We start from the raw sequence: 19,098 nt of genomic DNA, 5'->3' as shown, positions 1-19,098 counted from the left end.
AACAAACACATTGGCCTGCTACACCTTTCAACTTGCTCTAGAACAGAGATTCTTGAAGATCCCACAGGGATCTCAAGGTAGGCAAGTTTACGTCTAAAAGTTCTGTCTCCGTTACTTGCGGGCTTACAACAACACACGGTCACCCTTGTATCAAGTCACTTTATATAAACTGAGAGATAACTCTATCTTATCATCACTATTTAGAGATTTATTTATTTTGTCACGCGATCAGTTAGTTAGTTAGAATCTTTCTACGTCGTGATATAAGAGGCTGCATAGAGAGTTTCAGATACGAGGGCGCCAAGACCGAGGCCGAGCCTTGGCCAAGCCTTGGGCCCCCTCGGCGGCAATGCTCGGCGGCCGGGAGAGGGCAGCAGCGGCGGCACCTTCCTCGCCTCGCCCCGGGAACAAGCGGTCAGTACGCACAATTTAACGCCTCACTCCTTTATTTCTCCCTCTATAACTTCCTTTCTGACCACTCCCAACTCTGCCACGTGAATTATACATGTGTAGGTGTTTTATAAGTGTGCTGGGAGCTTAGTTTGGGAAGAGCTTACTCGGTCTGGTGCTGAGGACGGTGTGGCCATCAATGTCCTTGGTCCGCGCTCGTGCTGGTGCTATTTTTAAGATTCTTGGTGTGTAACTGGTATTTTCCCGCTGGTGATGCCCTCCGGAGTCAGTACCAGGCTTCATAACCCCAGCACCAAGGTTTCTTTAACACGGTTTGGGCCATAAGGACACGGTTAAGGAAGACCCAGTCAGTTCAGGGAGTGATATTTTTGTTTGTGTATGTTTTTGTTCATGGGGGATACATATCATTCCAGTCACTTTCCAGGTGCTCAGACACTAAGGAAAGTGTGGTGCTTTGTCAGGGAACGTGAGGGTGGACGTGAAGCTGTTAGTGATGCTTGTAAACCTTAGCAGTTGTATATTTTTTGAGGTGTTACCTTGACTTTTGTTTAGAAAGTCATTATCATAGTTGTAGTCTGTTTGTTGTTCTGAGTATATGGTGTTGAAATGTGGTAAATCTCCAGAATTACACCCATTTCATTACAGTGAAATGGTCTGCTGCAGCATTGCTTTCCCTTCTGAATTAACCCTCTCTTGCACCGTAAGTTTCCAATAAGTTTCTGTTCCACTCGCCATGCATTTCTGAGGCCCGACCGGCCTTTTTTTTGCCGCCGCGATACTCTACATTCCCGGACGTATTTTACCCTCACAGATATATCGTACCCCAATAAATTTGGTATCAATGGCTTCATCAAGACTTGTACTAGAACATGCGCAAATTAAAATAGAGGAAAATAAATAATACAAATTCATTTCAAGTCTGTATAGAGTATTACAGACAATAAATCCTAATTACCAACTTCCCCACTCGCTAGCTCGAAATTTTGTGGGTCAACTTTTTTTAGCCGAATACATTTTTCACAGCGGAATTTAGTGAGGATTCTTATGGTATCCTCAAAATCCTCATACGCCTATTAGTTCCCGAGTTACACCAAGAAAACTGTATATCCTGTATTTTTTTCCTCCTGTCAGAGTAGGGTAACAACTAAAAATCACTCCATGCTCCTAATCTACGCTCCTTAGAAAGGTTGGCATATGTTACCATTAAGAAACTTATCCCAACAAATGACGCACTTTCAACGAAAACTTAATTTTTAATAAATTTTTAAAACTTTTATGACGCATTTCGCGTCATCGTGCGCCAGGACCTTTTACCCTTGATGACGCGAAACGCGTCATCGTGTGCGAGAGGGCTAATAAAATAACAACTATATTTATCTATTTTAACCCTTAGAGTACGGGTGGTGATATATATCTGGATGCTGTGCACGGGGAAAATTTAGGCATTTAAAAGAGGTGGAAATGGTGTCTTACTTCTTTCCAATAATTGTATATTCATCTAGTATATATGGTGGTGTAATAAAACTTCTCTCTCCTAATAATAATAAAAAAGTTATGACAGCTGAAAATATTGCGCATTTTTTCGTGGCCGTGACGCGTTGCGTGGAAGCACCCCACACACTCTCTCTCTCTCTCTCTCTCTCTCTCTCTCTCTCTCTCTCTCTCTCTCTCTCTCTCTCTCTCTCTCTCTCTCTCTCTCTCTCTCTCTCTCTCTCTCTCTACCTACTTGCCCCTCCCTTCATTGCCTGAAAAGCTTATGCTTATATAAAAGCTGGCCTCTAACAATACATACAACATAATTATGTAACTGTACCTAATAGGCTATTAATAAATGTTTCAAATGTTTCAAATGTCAATGTCACTACCATAGCAGTCATCAAAGTAACTGTCACTTTAATTCGCCTGCACTCTACTTCCTCCCGGAGCAGAGGAACTGCTTGACGCGTCATGAGACATGCCAGATGTATTCCGAACAAAAGTGGAAAATGATCTGTGGCCTTTGGCAGGCTGTGCGCTGGAGACGAATGAGAGTGTGTACGGATGCCAGATGCCTCCACCATTCTTCTGTGTCAAGAACTGGCAGTATATTTGAAACGTAGGGAGCGTAGAGTGTGATGATTATATATATGATCCCCGTACGGGTGGGGCATGTGGTAGTGCACTTATATATACGATCGCCATAATCTAAGGGCTAACCCCATCGCACTGCCAAGTTTGACAGTTTTCATAATTATGGAGAATGTATGCCTCAATCTTTACCCCAATGAGAATAATTCCCTCATTAAAGTCTCATAATATTTCTCTTGTTTTATAGGCACTTCATATATACTGTAGTTATAAGTGATATTAAAATTTCAAATACCTCCATGCCAGCGAGCATGAAACACCCAGTAGTAGGGGCAGCTATAAAGACCAGGGAAAGTGTGGGTTTAAAGTACTGATGCTATCCAGCTGAAATAAAGTGATTATATGTGATTGTTTTTGGGAAATTAAAATTTTATAAATTGATCTGGGTGTAATATCGGCCAGTTGTTTGAAAACATGGTTTTTGTCTTTCCCTCACTTTTTAGGCAATAGGTTACTATAGGGATTTCATTATTTCAATATGACATATAGATGGCTATCTAACTTGCAGTAGATTACTATCCAGAACATATTAGATTACTATCTAGCACGTAGTAGATACTATCCAATGCGCAGTAAGTTTCTATCCATTAGGTTATTGGTGGGGTTTCATTGTTTTATGAAAAGTTTCAACGAGGCATATAGATGACTTTAGGTTTGGTTAGATTAAGATAATAAGGGGACAAAGCCTTCCCCCCCATAATTTTGACTAGATATGTTGTTTAATTATTTTTTATAAAGGCTTGTCATACGCTTCACCTTGCACCATTTTCAACTTTCCGGCCAGAGTAGTGGCTTACTTCAGCAGAAGCCGAGCCTGCCTTCCTCTTGGTCTAGTGAAGGCTAAAGTGCTTATTTTTTCTTTGTTTCTGTGTAATGTAAGAACTAAACTTTTATTTTGGCTGAGTGTTAGTCTGTTTATTATTATTATTTTTAATTTTCTCAGAAATTGATAGTTTTAGGGAGGGAGGGAATTTGAAAGACTAGTGATTTCCATGGAGAATAGTTAGCATATCAGTTAAAACCCTCAAAACATACTAGAAAAGATGGGTATTATTCACGAAAGGGTAGCCTACTTATTTTGAGATGCTGACTACTTATTTCTGGACAAAATGTGATGCTGTTTATTATGGAGATAGTATTTTTCTCCGGAAATCACTAAATGATTGACTTTTCAATGCCTTTTGTGCACCCGCTGCTGCAGCCGCAAAATAGCTCGCAGAGAGGTTCAACTTAGGGGACCCATGGGAAATTTGGTTTTTTGGGTGGGGGAGCATATTTAAACTACTCCAACTGAACTTTACATAACCTAACCTCTAACAGGAGGGATGCCCCCCTCCACCCCCTCTGGAACCCCCCCACATGTATGGTGCGCCGGTAAAACAAGAGAAGTACAACAGTATGTGAGACCTTGGAAAGATTATTATTCTCGTGGGGGCAATATTGGAGGGGTGTAGAGAATATGCAACTTATTTCTGCGAGGAGGTATTTCTCGCAACATCGGCTGGACCACCACCAGAGGAGGCTACCCTTTCTTGAATATTATCCAAAAAATGTTTTGCCCACCATTATGAGACTTGCTTTATAGATATTTGTCTACAGAAGATACCTGTAACTGCTAAAATAGTAATATACTTGCTGCCAAAATAGGAACCTTTCTGTGATAAATATTCATAATGAAAATTATGTTGTGTGTTTTTTCTGTCTTTATTAGAGATGAATAACAAGAACCTCTGTTGTTTTCAGTAAAGGAGGCAAATAAAGGGAAAAACATTACATCCTCATTTCATGTACCGTCAACCGGGGTGACTTCGGACAGTTTTCAAGGTTTTTTGCTTATAAAATATTTGTTTCTAGGCCTAGGGTCTATGGGTTAACATATCTGGGCCTGTTCGCACATTCCGGGGGCGACACCAGACACTGCTGAACCAGGGGGGGGAAATTGGCAAAAATCTTGGGAAAGAAGTTCCCACATTAATTTTTAGGTCAGTAGTAGTAGTAGCAGGGAAGTAAAAAATAGTCACTAATTTTGAAAAGAATGTCATTACAAAAAACTATAAGATGTAGAGTTTTTTTTATTTTTTATTTATTTATTTTTTTTTTTTTATCACATAATCACCACAAGAATTTTTTATAATGGTAGGACAACATTCAAGTGTGTTAGGGGTCTTTGAAGTGCACACTATTTTACATCTCATTTATCAGATTTTATCATGATGCATTTCACTAGAAATTTATTTGTATGTTTATTTATCTACTTTATATGATTGCTTAAATCAAACTAAAGAATTTTTAACAAAAGTGAATGATAAATAAACCAAAAAAATATGTGAAAATAAAACAATCCTACTTTCATATGTGAACAAAAACATTGTTTTATGAGAAGTACCTACAACTCCTATGGCCACTGATAGACATTCAATTTAAACATCATTCGCTCCCTTTTATCTAACTGAGGTTCTTCTAAAGAATTCAACTATGTCTTCATCTATGTCCCACATATCATCCGCGCTGTTATTTACAAACACATTTTTGGTGTCTTTTACGTGTTTTGAAAACCTCACTTTAAGCGACTCACTCACATCAACAATTGCAGCCACAAAAAAAAAAAAAAATCTTCCCTTTCTTATCAGACGCCTTAACCCGAGAATGTCGGCAGACCCTTTTCAGGGCTTTCACGAGTCGTGACTGTGGTACGGTGGACCCTAAAAAGGGCAACACCTAATTCGAGCTAATTGTAGGTGGTGGTGGCATAGCGAAACCCACCATGAATGCCCTAGGTCATTGTGGTGGGTGAGTGATCTTGAGGTGGGCTTTTTTGTCATAGGTGGTACTGTAAGGTCATGGCATACTGAATTAGCTATCCATACAGTAATCACTTGTCAAATTCTCTATAGTAGACAACAAGCGACTCTCGGCTAGATGCCACGCGTCACAAGACTGTTTATTTTGTAACAAACACCACCCAAAAAGAATGGAGTTTGAGTGACAGTAAATATTTTTAACGGCTATGGTTATGAGAGGAGTACTCTGATGTATGTTCCATGCTCTTTTCTTAGTCTCAAAATGCAGTGTAATTTTGTCGTTTCTCGGCCACTTTTCGGCTTTCCCATAGTCAAAGCCCACGAGTTAACAACAACTAGGGTTGCACCGATAAGCAATTTGGCCAATTACCGATTAATTGGTAACCAATAACCGGCCGATTATTTAGAAATTGTAAATGTGATTAATCTTCATTAATTACTGGACACTGGTACCACAAAGTTAAAGACATACTGTAACCCTCATGTTTACAACTGTGTTTACTGCCCATCTGTCATCTGTATGGAGAGCAAATACTTCTAGTTCCGTAATTTGTTACTTATAACTTAACTTTGCTTTGTGGAAACATCCTGGTTTTAATATGTTAGAATTTGCCAGTTTTCTCATTCTTGTGGTGATCCTAGATGCTACTAGAAATAGCAGTGTACAGAAAATTATCGATCTCTCAAGTCTTCTACTAATTTACTGTTTGTTTACTTCTAAACCAAAAACACACATATTTTTTTTTTTTTTTTATTAGTTCAAAATATACAGTATGATTACTGCATATTAATATGAAATAATAACTTTATGTAGCTACAGTGATGAAAAATTTGAATAATGTACCTCAATTAGGTAAACTGAAAATGGTATAAGCATATCGTACGAAGTCTGTATCTGAATGTGTCCAGTACCAGTACGGTGAGACTCAGTGAGAGTCCGTGAGACCCACGCCACTGGCTATCATTTGCCTGTCAGTCAATCAGTGTGTCTCAGTGAGCATTTAAAGTACTGAAAAAAATCACTTGTCTAGTTCCATACTTTTCATTATATTACAATAACTTGTTTCCTTATGCATGGCAGGCATGGTGAATGATATTACTCAATTAGCCTACTGTACTAAGCAATTTGAAATAGGTATATAATTTTTCTTGGTTGTAATATAAAGTAATATGTTGATTTTTTCTAGTTTCAAAGTTGAAGCAAATACCGGTACTTCAGTTCATATCATAATTTTATATATCAATTTGAATTACCTAATATACATTTGCATAGGGACTTTTTTTTAAATAAGTGCTGTGGAAAGGTATCAGAGTTTTGGTAACATCACCATCCTTGCATTAACATTATCGTTCCTGCCAGAAAAAGTTTTCCAAGGGGGGTAAATTTTTACAAAATCTCAAAACATATTGTGCTTGTTTTCAAAACTGAAACGTGTCTCAAGTAAACAACATTCTTATTTGAAAACTATAAGGTAAAAGACAAATTCTGACACTAAAATCATCTAGCTTGTTGCAACTGGCTACGAGTTATCAACATGTCAACTGTTTATCCACTTTTTGTCCGGTCACCCCGGTTGACGGCATCATTTACTGAAGCAAATTATCAGTCAGTATACTATAAAATTAAGCAATAATTCATAATACAATATGTACAGAGATGCACAGTTGTTGGGCCTAGTTGAATTGTTTGATATCTTATCATATGAAGCAAACTAATCCTTAATTCATGTGGCACTAATGTAAACTTTCTTTACAGCAAGATGAGCAGTTCAGAGGAAGTGTCGTGGATTGCCTGGTTCTGTGGTCTTAGAGGAAATGAATTTTTTTGTGAGGTAAGTTGATGACCATAAATGCTGTCAAAATGATCGTATCATCATGACTAAAAAGGCTTTCTCTTTCTGTCTCATATTCCTCCCCACCCAAGGGGAGGAAAAGTCTATAATAGTGATTTGACTTTTTTTTTTAAGATGAATAATTTCATGGTCAGTGATATGAAAATAACAAGACTTGACCAAGAATTTACATGTTTTTGATGTGTGTGTGTGTGTGTGTATATATATATATATATATATATATATATATATATATATATATATATATATATATATATATATATACTATATATATATACACACACACACACACACACACACACACACACACACACACACACACACAGTGGGGTATGCCATAATGAATGCAGTTGGCTCAAGAATAGAGGTTCTTTAACTTTTTACTACCATGTCCCCTTTAGGAATAGGTCCTTCCTTCCATGCCCTCCTTGCATATATAGATAAAATTTGCTCCCAGATTTATTAATGTGGAGGTTCTTTTACTCGAATGCTGCTCTCAATTTTCCAGATCTACCAACCTAAATTGTTATAATAGGCCAACCATTTTTTACCTCAACTGCGTGGCTGCATGATGCTTGTTCACCGTTAACATGATCAAATTCACTGTAGGAGTTTTTGCATAATCCTATGAGGGTAAAGCTCCTTTTTCAAACTGTAAAGCACCATTTTTGTAATGGTGGAAAAAAAAATGTAGAATACGATAATACCCTTTTAACCCCTATAGGGTGGGGGTGTATGGAGAAAACTGTACGGCAATGTTAGGACGGTTTTCCGAAAATTGCTCACATTCCATTATCAATTTTACGACTCCCTAACCCAGTAGCTTTACATTTGTGAGCATTCGCTTTATCTATCCTAACTCTTTAATCTGCCACAAACCCAAAGTCTTTCATGTGCTGTTTCCGTGGTGTTGAAATCTGCACACAGACTTCATGATTATGGCAGAAAAATTCAGACTGGAAAAAACTGTCACCCGCCCTCACCTTCTACATGGCAACCGGAAAAACTCATTACCTGCCCTGTACGTGGCAACCGGAAAAACCTGTCACCTACCCATTAGGGATTAACCTCAAATAATAGACATGCTAAAGTACATCAAAGTGCATTCATATAAACCTAGCTGAAAAGACTGATTTATGGTAAACTATGGGAATTTGGCATTTTTTCGTTCGCTAAAATTCATGCCTTAAAAATTGGTCATAGACATGTTTGGTGGAAATAAGGTCTGTCAGTGCACTTTTTTTGTAGATACCCAAGGCAGATACATTTTGCAAATGGACTTTTCAAAATTGCAAAAAAAAAAAGCAAAAGTATTTCATACTGCAAAAAAATCAGTTCAAGATAAATGCAGTTTTGTGATGAACACTACACTGCACCATACAGATCAAACAGTAAAGCTTTATTTAGAAATATATACTTGCGTGAACCTTTGACTAGTCCAGGGGGGTCAGTAGTGCAAGGCCAGATCAAGTTCAGGTCACTCAAGGTCACATTTAGGTCATCGTTGTGGCTCATGTCAGGGAGGCCTGCCTGCCCCTTCCATGTCAAGGCTCCTGGTCCCCTGTTATTTATACAATTATACATATAATATATTATACATTCTACATTACATAAATAACAGGGTGTCGGTTTCACAAAAAACAAAACAAAGCAACCCACGTGCGATGTGTCCTTTGACCCAGACCCTGAAGGCAACCCTCAGGCCAATGCTGCCACTGCTGCAGTTATCGTACAAAAATATCAGAACCTAATTTACGCAAAAAGAAGCCAAAAAAAACGATCAAAATAAAAGGAATGTAAGGCATATCATGCTGAGAGTGGGCGTAGCAGGGCGAACAGCCATTTAAATGGCAAATGAAGCCTTATACACTTGGCAGTATTGCAATGTGTGCATCAGAAGCCAAAGAATTAACTCAGTTTTTTCAAATAATGCAATTTTTTTTACCCAAACTGAGAACCTCCACCTTTTTGGTAAGCCTAACTAGACTCTAAAAGTTGATAGAGGCAGTATTTTTCCATATTTCATAAACTCCTCAATATTAACCAATGCTCTTTTTAAGATAATAACAACACTCCAACAACAGAAATTCAACGTTGTCGTTCAAGGTTCGTGCTCACCCTCGAAATTGATAACGCCCCTCTATGGGGGCGCATATCCCAGTTTAAGAACCATTATTCTAGATCTAGAACATCATTCATGATAGCATTCATACATTTTGATTCATCTATTTATGATTAATCTGTTCCAGGCCCAATGCCAAGATATGTTTTATTGACTTACTACCCATATCGCATTTTCTACCTTATAAACTATTTTGTTGTCATTTAAATTTTCTACTGATGTTGAAAACTTTTGGAGATTAAAACATTACATGTGCCCAACATCTCCACACAAGACATGGATTCAGTACGTTTCTTAGCCAGTAGGAGGTAATGTAATTATTGTGTTTTGTAAAGAATACTTCATTCTTTAAAGTCACTGATATTTTTGTTGTTATTTTTTTTTTTTTTTTTTTTTCTTGAGCAAACATTGGATAAACAAGATATTCAGAAAATACGTTCATTTGTTTTATATGACAACTGCAGCCAGGTGCTTGAAGCCAGCACCAAAACAACAACAACAGATGTGCCTACGTCAACAATGATTTGCATGACATTCTTCATTCTGGGTGTGGGTGCTCTTCCCCAGTCATTGTTAACAAAGTATGCTGGATCTGGGTGTGCTTGGGAAGTGCTGTTATTGGATATGTTTGGAACAGACACATGGAGGTTTTGTTTGTCTCCATGGCTCTGTTTTCTGGTATGGATGTGTTGCCTTGTCCTTCTGCCTATTCGTATATGGGTATCTGTCTAGTTTCTTCCATGAAAAGGCTTGCAGCAGCCTGCACCATTTAGAAGGTATCAGATTAAATATGCATAGTTTTGTTAAAAATGTGACGTCTTGACTGTGAGCTCTCTTTTTGTCTATTTATGTAGGTTTCATGGAGGCATAACTAACATTATTACTCAATTTAACTGGAGATGGCACTTTTGAGTTTTTATTAATTTTTATTAAGCTAGAAATTCGCTTTTGTGTAAATCAGAGACCATAGAAATATTACCAGAACGTGTATGAATATATACAAAGATGAGCACATACTTTGATTTAATTCTACAGTGTTGCATTGGCCAAACATAAATTTAAAAAATCAAAATAGGCTAATTTTTTGGACCACTACCCTTGGCTTAGACAGAAAACCAGTCCCTCCACCAAGTTTGTATCCATGTTGAGCTGTTGTTGGACACTCCTATTCTTAAAATAGCAATGAAATGTGCAGACCTGCACGAACGCTGGCACCAATGTAGCCCAAGCTGGCCTGTGTGCATGCTCTTTTTAATAGGGAGGCAATCCTCCGTAAGGACAATACATAAAAGACGAGAATATATGTCGTATCCTATGAGGGTAAAGCTCCTTTTGGCCCCTTCATGTTCTGACATTTCATTGCTTTGGGCTACTTCACTACCAAGCGCCCTGCGGGTGTGTACTCACATTTCCTAGCTATTTACACGTAATGTGATCCCCACTATGTGACGTTCATTTTACCAGTGTTTGAAGGTTTGTAGAAAGCATATATGACAACATATGGGTAGTTTTAAGTCAATATGTGCCAACTAGAACTCATGTGGGGCAAGGAATGGGCATTCGGAATCCTACAAGAGGGCATATATATAGAGAGAGAGAGAGAGAGAGAGAGAGAGAGAGATGTGTGTGTGTGTGTGTGTGTGTGTGTCAGCATTCAGGAATGTTGAGTGTTTTAGATATGTATGTGTTTAGATATCATTTGGCTTCATATCATATTCTAATGTAGTAAGTGACCTTATGCTCACTGCTTTCATTTTTGAGTTAATGTTTCCCTTCTCTTCTCCAGGTGGATGAAGATTATATACAGGACAAATTCAACCTAACAGGACTCAATGAACAGGTGCCACACTACCGTCAGGCGCTTGACATGATTCTTGACCTAGAGCCAGGTACTTATTCTTGAGGTTATGTCATTATTGTGGAAGATGAATGTGATATTATTGAAATATGATCATGTGGAAACCTTAGTGACCCTATGTCCTAGAAATTAAACTAAAGTATGACAGATTTTGATTCAGATCTCATTGCCTTGCTTGAGGAACTAATTGTTTATTGTACAGTAAGCTTAACATATCAAATTTCTGATTTCTCAACCCTCTGGTCAATAAATGCAGAGGTATAGCAACCAAAGCATCTTGTTAATGGATGTTTTTCGGAGGCAAGGGTACTGCCGCCAGTTTGAGCTAGGGCGAATCCGATTCTGATCATATAAGTATAAAGAACCCTGGTACCAAAAACTATTGCTCATAAAGTTTAAAAAAATACTTATTTTTATGACTTGGTATATGCATATAATCTTTGTGTTTGAAAGCTCTGTGGTGCTCAAGTCAGTCCCCAGTGTATATGTCCATCTGTTGGGTTTCCCTGGCAATAGAATGTAATTTTGTCAGCAGATGAGGAAGAAGAAATACCCCACCAGAGTGACCTCATAGAGCAGGCAGCAGAAATGCTGTACGGCCTCATCCATGCTCGATACATCCTCACAAATCGCGGCATTGCACAGATGATTGAGAAATATCAAGCGGGTGATTTTGGTCACTGTCCCAGAGTCTACTGTGAAAACCAGGTGAGTAGATTGGTTCACAGTATGAAAGCAGCATGTTATAATTGTTTAGTCACTGCTTAATTCAATGATGTCAACAAAATTTGCCTATACTATGCAACTGATGAGCTAAGTAAAATAATATGAATATTTTCTGGTGTTGAATGGCTTAGACATCAGACGTCCTGCCTGCCAACAACCAATCAACAACATCCTTACCTACTTGGCTAGGAGCTAGGGGGCTAGCTGAAATGAATGGACTAGAGTTGATAACAGGGGTGTGGAGTCTGCTACTTTTGGTCGGAGTCTGTAAAAATACTGTTGAGCCTCGCTAACTCGAACTAATAGAGGGAAAGGTTGGTCCGACAAATGCGAATGTCCAACATAGATGGATTTATCCCAAAAAAAACAAAGAACCTCAAAAACAAACCTAAAATCTTCACCCCATACTCCTCGCACACTCTTGCCACGGACACACCAAGGTCCAGCTTGCGCAGCAGCTCTAATTTCTGATTTATGGTCAAGTTGGTGACCTTCCTCTACACCCCACTTGGTCTTGAAGCTCTTGAAGACATGTTGGCACAAAAAGTCACACATGTCAATCACAATCTGGCTTGAAAATAGTAGAAATAACAACAGCAATCACGGGGTGCTTGTGACTCTGCGATGTAAACAACATGGACCAACGGCCACCTGTCAGTCAAAGTCCGTACTGCCGGGCGCAACCAGGGCGGGAAGTTCAACTCGGACTTTAGTCCCTGGGTCGGTCAGAGTCCGACTTAGCTCAAAATCCGAGTTGCTGGGGTCCAAGTTAGTGAGGCTCAACAGTACCTCCGACTCCGAATCCTTTACATAATCATTTACCTTGTATTGTAGTTTTGTTTGTTTTTTTGTTTTGTTTTTTCGTGATACCTACAGGGGCTGTAGGCTTGCTTGAGTGGCCTCTTTGGCAATCCCAGCCCTTTACTGCCATGTTATATATGACTGCTAGGCCCATTTTGCTACTTCGTGGGGAATTCCCACAAATTTGTGGGAGAAATTAACTTTCTGTGGGTGCTCTTGTGGGCAGACATTTCAGGCAAGCATTATGGTGGGAATATTGATTTATCGTGGATTATTTTTTGTATAAAAGTGTTATAAATTATTTCATGATATTTCACCTCATTAAATAATTATGTAGGCCATTGAGATAAATTACTAGACGATGTCAGAGGAAACATACCCAACGACATATAAAACATCCTGTACCAAACGTGTCTGATTCCTGTTGAATTCATACGTGTCTCCAGTCTCAACCTGATTGAGGCTGTTCAGCAGTTGACAAGAAACACTTTTCTGAGATAGACCACATCACTAACTGCTACTGTTATATCAATTTACATAGATAAGATGATTGAATATTCTGTGATTATAGCAGTTTGCTGATGAAAATGACACACACACACTCACATGTATAAACAGACATTAACAAGCGCTTTCTTACAGAATCGTTTACTGTCATAAGTTTGGAGTATGATTATCTTATGTTACGTATTTTCATTTGTTTTTATTTTACATTTTTTATAAAAAACATTATAATGAAATTACTTTAAACGAAACGATATTAGGGCAGGACCTGCTATAGTAAACCTTAGGTTTTGTGGACTAATTGGGGAACCTTACTCCCAAGATGCCAATAGTCCGTTAGTAAAGGTAGAAATTTAAAAATATGTATAATAATAATGATGAACCTAATAAACGTAAGTTTATTGTGTACGTTATCTATAAGAGTATATGGATTTTTTTTTTTTTTTTTTTTTTTTTTTTAAGTGAAGGAAGCAGTTCAAGGCAAAAAAATAAAAGAAACAATAATGAAAAAAAAAAGCCCACTACTCACTGCTCCTACAAAGAGTCAAGAAGAGTGGCCGAAAGATAGGTCAATTTCGAGGGGAGAGGTGTCCTGATACCCTCCTCTTGAAAGAGTTCAAGTCATAGGCAGGAGGAAATACAGATGAAGGAAGATTGTTCCAGAGTTTACCAGCGTGAGGGATGAAAGAGTGAAAATGCTGGTTAACTTGTGCGTAAGGGATTTGGACAGTAAAGGGATGAGCTTGAGTAGAAAGTCGTGTGCAGCGAGGCCACGGGAGGGAGGGAGGCATGCAGTTAGCAAGTTCAGAAGAGCAGTCAACGTGAAAATATCGATAGAAGATAGAAAGAGAGGCAACATGGCGGCGGAATTTAAGAGGTAGAAGACTATCGGTAAGAGGAGGAGAGCTGATGAGACAGAGTCTTAGACTCTACTCTTTCCAAGAGAGCTGTGTGAGTGGAGCCCCCCCATACGTGAAATGCATACTCCATACGAGGGTGGACAAGGCCCCTGTACACTCGGCCCTCGATTTAACGGATTAAAAGGGGGGAAGGGCGGTCTGTTGCTTGAAAATACGGTTTTGACGTTTCTGAACCCGGTGTCACACTGGACAAATCTACCCAGCCACCCTTCTAGCTTGGACCTTTTTTTTTTTTATTTTTTTTTTTTATGATCCGGGCGGCCAGGCGCATGTGTGCGAGCGGCCCCGGCTGCGCGTTTTTTTTTTTTTTTTTTTTTTTTTTTTTTTTTTTTACAACAAAGGAGCCAGCTCAAGGGCACAAAAAAACAATAATAAAAAAAAAAGCCCACTAATCGCTGCTCCCATAAAAGAATCAGAAGAGGTGGCCAAAAGCAAGGTCAAATTCGGTAGGAGAGGTGTCCTGAAACCCTCCTCTTGAAAGAGTTCAAGTTGAGCAGCTGACGGGCGGCTGATGATGATGGGTGATGGCGGCGTGGCCCCCGCATCGGCGCCATTTTGTTGGGGCCTGTGTGTGTGTGTGGCTGTGTTTATTGTGGGCTCGGGCTCCTCAATTTGCTAATTCTTGTTTTCCACATGTTGCGCGGGACTTCTTTCTTTTCTTCCATCTCTTCTTGTTCAAAAAGAAGAGATGGAAGAAAGGAAAGGGGTCCCGTGCAACATGTGGAGGATGAGAAGCCCAAACCCATAATGAACACAACCACACATGCACGGGCCCCGATGGGGATGCTGCTCGGGTGGCCAACGCTCATCATTGCCATCACTGTCATCAGCCGCCCGTCAGCTGTGCAGGCCCGGCGAGCGGCTGGGGCTGTCTACACGCATGCACTGCATGTGTTTATTGTTATTTTAGGGTTTTGACGTTTCTAAAGCCGGTGTCACACCGCACAAATCTACCCAGCAATGGACATTCTGTCCATCGCTGGCTATTTGCCCATTGAGATTTTGTTGTCCGTTAAATCCGAAATCCGCTAAATCGAGGGTCGAGTGTATATGGATAGCAACTGTGCAGGGGAGAAGAACTGGCGGAGACGATACTGAACACCCAACTTCGAGGAAGCTGATTCAGTGAGAGAGGAGATGTGAAGTTTACAGTTAAGATTATGAGTTAAGGATAGACCGAGGATGTTTAGTGTTGAAGAAGGTGACAGTTGAGTGTTGTTGAAGAATAGGGGAAAGGTGTTTGGAAGATTGTGTCGAGTTGATAGGTGGAGAAATTGGGTTTTTGAGGCATTGAAGGACACAAGGTTCCTTTTACCCTAATCGGAAATGATAGCAAGGTTAAGCGCTCTGCAGCCTCCAGTCTGGAGTCTTGTCATTCCTGTTGAGAGAGTCTTCTATTGAAAGAAGTTGAATAATGCAGAGTGGAGTCGTCAGCATACAAGTTGATCAGACAGTTTGTTATGGAAAGAAGATCATTGATGAATAACAGGAAGAGAGTGGGTGATAGGACAGAGCCCTGTGGAACACCACTCGATAGGTTTAGGGGAAGAACAGTGACTGTCTACCACAGCGGAGATAGAACGGCCGGGAAGGAAACTGGAGATTAAGGAACAGAGAGAAGGATAGAAACCATAAGAGGGCAGTTTAGAAAGCAAAGACATGGGCCAGACTCTATCAAAAGCTTTCGATATGTCTAGCGCAACTGAGAAAGTTTCACTGAAACGGCTAAGAGAGGATGACCAAGAATCAGTTAAGAGAGCAAGATCACTAGTAGAACGCCCCTTGCAGAACCCATACTGGCGATCAGATAGATGATGAAAAGTGGAAAGATGCTTTTGAATCTTCCGGTTAAGGATTGATTCAAAAGCATTAACTCCACTATAATTGCTGTATATGATACAAGTAACTACAAAAATTCTTCTTTTTCAGCCCATGTTACCTATTGGACTAAGTGATGTGCCTGGGGAAGCCATGGTGAAGCTGTACTGCCCCAAGTGTTGTGATGTGTACACCCCCAAGTCCTCCCGCCACCACCATATTGATGGGGCTTACTTCGGCACCGGGTTCCCCCACATGCTCTTCATGGTTCACCCAGAGTACAGGCCCAAGAGACCTGCTAATCAATTTGTACCACGTCTTTATGGCTTTAAGATTCATCCAATGGCCTACCAGATCCAACAACAAGCAGCTGCTAATTTTAAAGCACCAATGAGAGCCATCAATTATAATAATGGTAAACGTTAACTAGTGTGTTATGATGTTAGGAGTGAAAGTGTGATAGTTCTTTTTTTTTTTTTTTTTTTTTTTATTCTTTCAGTCTTGTAGACAAGAGATCATATATCTTCAATAAAGATTACCTCAAAGAGCAGGCTTGATTCAGCATAAAATATCCTGTTAGTGCTTACCATCATAGTGAAATTTGATTCCTTGCTGACTTAAAACTACTATTGGGATTCAAAGTAAATTCACCTGAGGTTGGTGTTGGTCATGAAGGTACTTAATACAGGTCTTCTGGAATATATGGTACATTTGCATCAAGGAACTGGCCAGTGCAATTAATTGAGGAAATTATGTACCTCATTTTTTTAATGTACGTGTTAGCATTTTCTAGGAGTGCCACAACTGAAGCTCACAAGGTATATAAAATGTTGAACCTGAATCATGTTGTCTCCTAATGCTTTCACAACACATATATATATCATCACAGCCCTTGCACTTAAGAGGGCCAGGTGACTCCATGGCAATATTTGCCATATTCACAAAGAGGGCCAGGTGACTCCATGGCAATATTTGCCATATTCACAAAGACATTTACATTTCATTTCGATCATCAATTTCAAGATAGGCATAACCCAAGCAGGGTTATACATGGAGTTAGCAAACTTGGAGATTGTTTAATCTTTTTCTCTTCTTTAATTATTGTTACATTTTACTTTGACCACTGATTTCGGCATCTATGATTTTACAGTAATTGTGTAAATTCATCTTGGCACATTTTCTTTACGAAGGTGCTTTTCCTGCTTTCTTCACTGCCATTTTGGAAATAAAGGAAAGGGCAAGCTTGTAAACAAGGGGAGTATCTTTTTAGTTCAGCAATATTTGGCATAGTAAAAATAAGGGCAATTTTTTGGTACATACTTGTATATAGAATGCAGTGTCTGATCTCACTTTAATGCTTTGGTATTTAACTTGAACCTTTTAGCTATATTATAACGTATAGTGATGATCAGTATACAGTAGCCATCATCTTGGTATGATGAATAGTGTCCCCTGAAATTTGACAGTTTGTTGAATGCCCAGTGAGATGTAAATGAATATCACTACCATCAGAACATTTTCAACTTAAACCATACAGATTATATAACTTTATTGTAGTCATAAACTCCTTTGTAATCCTACTTATTAGCATGTTGAAATGTGTGGACCCCAAGTAATGCAACATTTCTTGTCATAAGGCAGAGAACATCAAGGCCTCACATTAGGTGCTCATTGACTGTGCTGATTGTCACCTTAGATTATATTGGTTTGATCACTTTTATTATGGTTGGAAACCTTTTATCATGGTAGTATGCATTGTTGCACAGTAAGTACATAGTGCCAGATTTTGTTGATTATAGAGTGGGATATTTTATACATTGATATTCTCATCTCACTTTTTAGATCATTTTGCATACTTTATAACAGTGGCTCCCAACCAGGGGTCCATAGAGATTCTAATTATTTTTAAATTTATTATACTGGAATTAGGAGACATGTTGCTCAAAATAAAATTCATACTACTGTTCACAATCCTTAAAACTGAATGCTTAAATGCTGCAATTGCTCTACATTAGCTAACAGTACCAGGGGTGTCAAACTCACGGCCCTTTGGATGGTGATGAGTGGCCCACGAGATGTTGGTGGTCCATAGGTGAGAAAGTAAATGGAAAAGGGGGAATGGGACAAAAATGGTTGGGAACCACTGCTTTGTAATCATACCTTCATCACTTACTGTTTGCCCATTGTTCATGTTAGTCCACTCCTTCAGTTTTCCTCTTATTATTCAGCCAAACTGATGAATCTGCCAAAGATTGTCTCGCAATATAATGTAATTACTACAACATTTAAATCACCATCTGTGTACCTTTCACAATATTTTCTATTTCCTCAGTGGAAAGTATGTGAAAATTCAAGCAATGATTGGTCAGAAGGTTCGTTTTGAGATGATTTACCGTATATCAAGGGAGACCTGTATACAGACAGCATTGGGAGCCCTTCAGCACAAGGGTTTTCCTTCACATTCCAAACAAGTCTGTAACCTCCTCTCATTTGGGCAGATCAATGGAAACTATTTTCTCCCTGCTGTTACGTGAAGCATATTGCTAATACCATATCCGTTATTCATGGTATTTATGAAGTGTAAGTTAAGTATTAGGGTATGTCTTATAATAAAATGTAAATACATCTTGGGTTTTTAGAATACCTCTCTCTCTCTCTCTCTCTCTCTCTCTCTCTCTCTCTCTCTCTCTCTCTCTCTCTCTCTCTCTCTCTCTCTCTCTCTCTCTCTCTCTCTCCTCTCTCTCTCTCTCTCTCTCTCTCTCTCTCTCTCTCTCTCTCTCTCTCTCTCTCTCTCTCTCTCTCTCTCTCTCTCTCTCTCTCTCTCTCTCTCTCTCTCTCTCTCTCTCTCTCTCTCTCTCTCTCTCTCTCTCTCTCTCTCTCTCTCTCTCTCTCTCTCTCTCTCTCTCTCTCTCTCTCTATCTCTCTCTATCTCTCTATCTATCTCTATCTCTCTATATCTCTCTCTCTCTCTCTCTCTCTCTCTCTCTCTCTCTCTCTCTCTCTCTCTCTCTCTCTCTCTCTCTCTCTCTCTCTCTCTCTCTCTCTCTCTCTCTCTCTCTCTCTCTCTCTCTCTCTCTCTCTCTCTCTCTCTCTCTCTCTCTCTCTCTCTCTCTCTCTCTCTCTCTCTCTCTCTCTCTCTCTCTCTCTCTCTCTCTCT

General features: G+C 39.3%; 1 protein-coding gene across 4 annotated transcripts; it reads left to right on the top strand.

The window, feature by feature from the left end:
- Positions 1 to 273: 273 nt before the first annotated feature.
- On the top strand, positions 274 to 18,567 carry LOC127005859 (casein kinase II subunit beta). 4 transcript variants are annotated; one of them, XM_050875160.1, is made up of 5 exons: positions 274 to 414; positions 7,096 to 7,171; positions 11,101 to 11,203; positions 11,705 to 11,880; positions 16,053 to 18,567. In XM_050875160.1, exons 1-5 carry the CDS (start codon positions 350 to 352, stop codon positions 16,365 to 16,367), a joined length of 735 nt encoding a protein of 244 aa, XP_050731117.1. In that variant the 5' UTR covers positions 274 to 349; the 3' UTR covers positions 16,368 to 18,567. The 4 variants fall into 4 exon arrangements, with proteins under 4 accessions (XP_050731117.1, XP_050731125.1, XP_050731144.1 ...); XM_050875168.1 differs by having other exon boundaries at positions 282 to 414; positions 11,708 to 11,880; XM_050875187.1 differs by lacking the exon at positions 274 to 414 and adding an exon at positions 613 to 635.
- Positions 18,568 to 19,098: the final 531 nt, after the last annotated feature.

Source organism: Eriocheir sinensis, chromosome 3 (genome assembly GCF_024679095.1).
Source record: "Eriocheir sinensis breed Jianghai 21 chromosome 3, ASM2467909v1, whole genome shotgun sequence".
Classification (NCBI taxonomy): Eukaryota; Metazoa; Arthropoda; class Malacostraca; order Decapoda; family Varunidae; genus Eriocheir; species Eriocheir sinensis.
The sequence above is the reverse complement of the archived record's forward strand: the minus strand, read 5'-3'. Positions and strand labels throughout refer to the sequence as shown.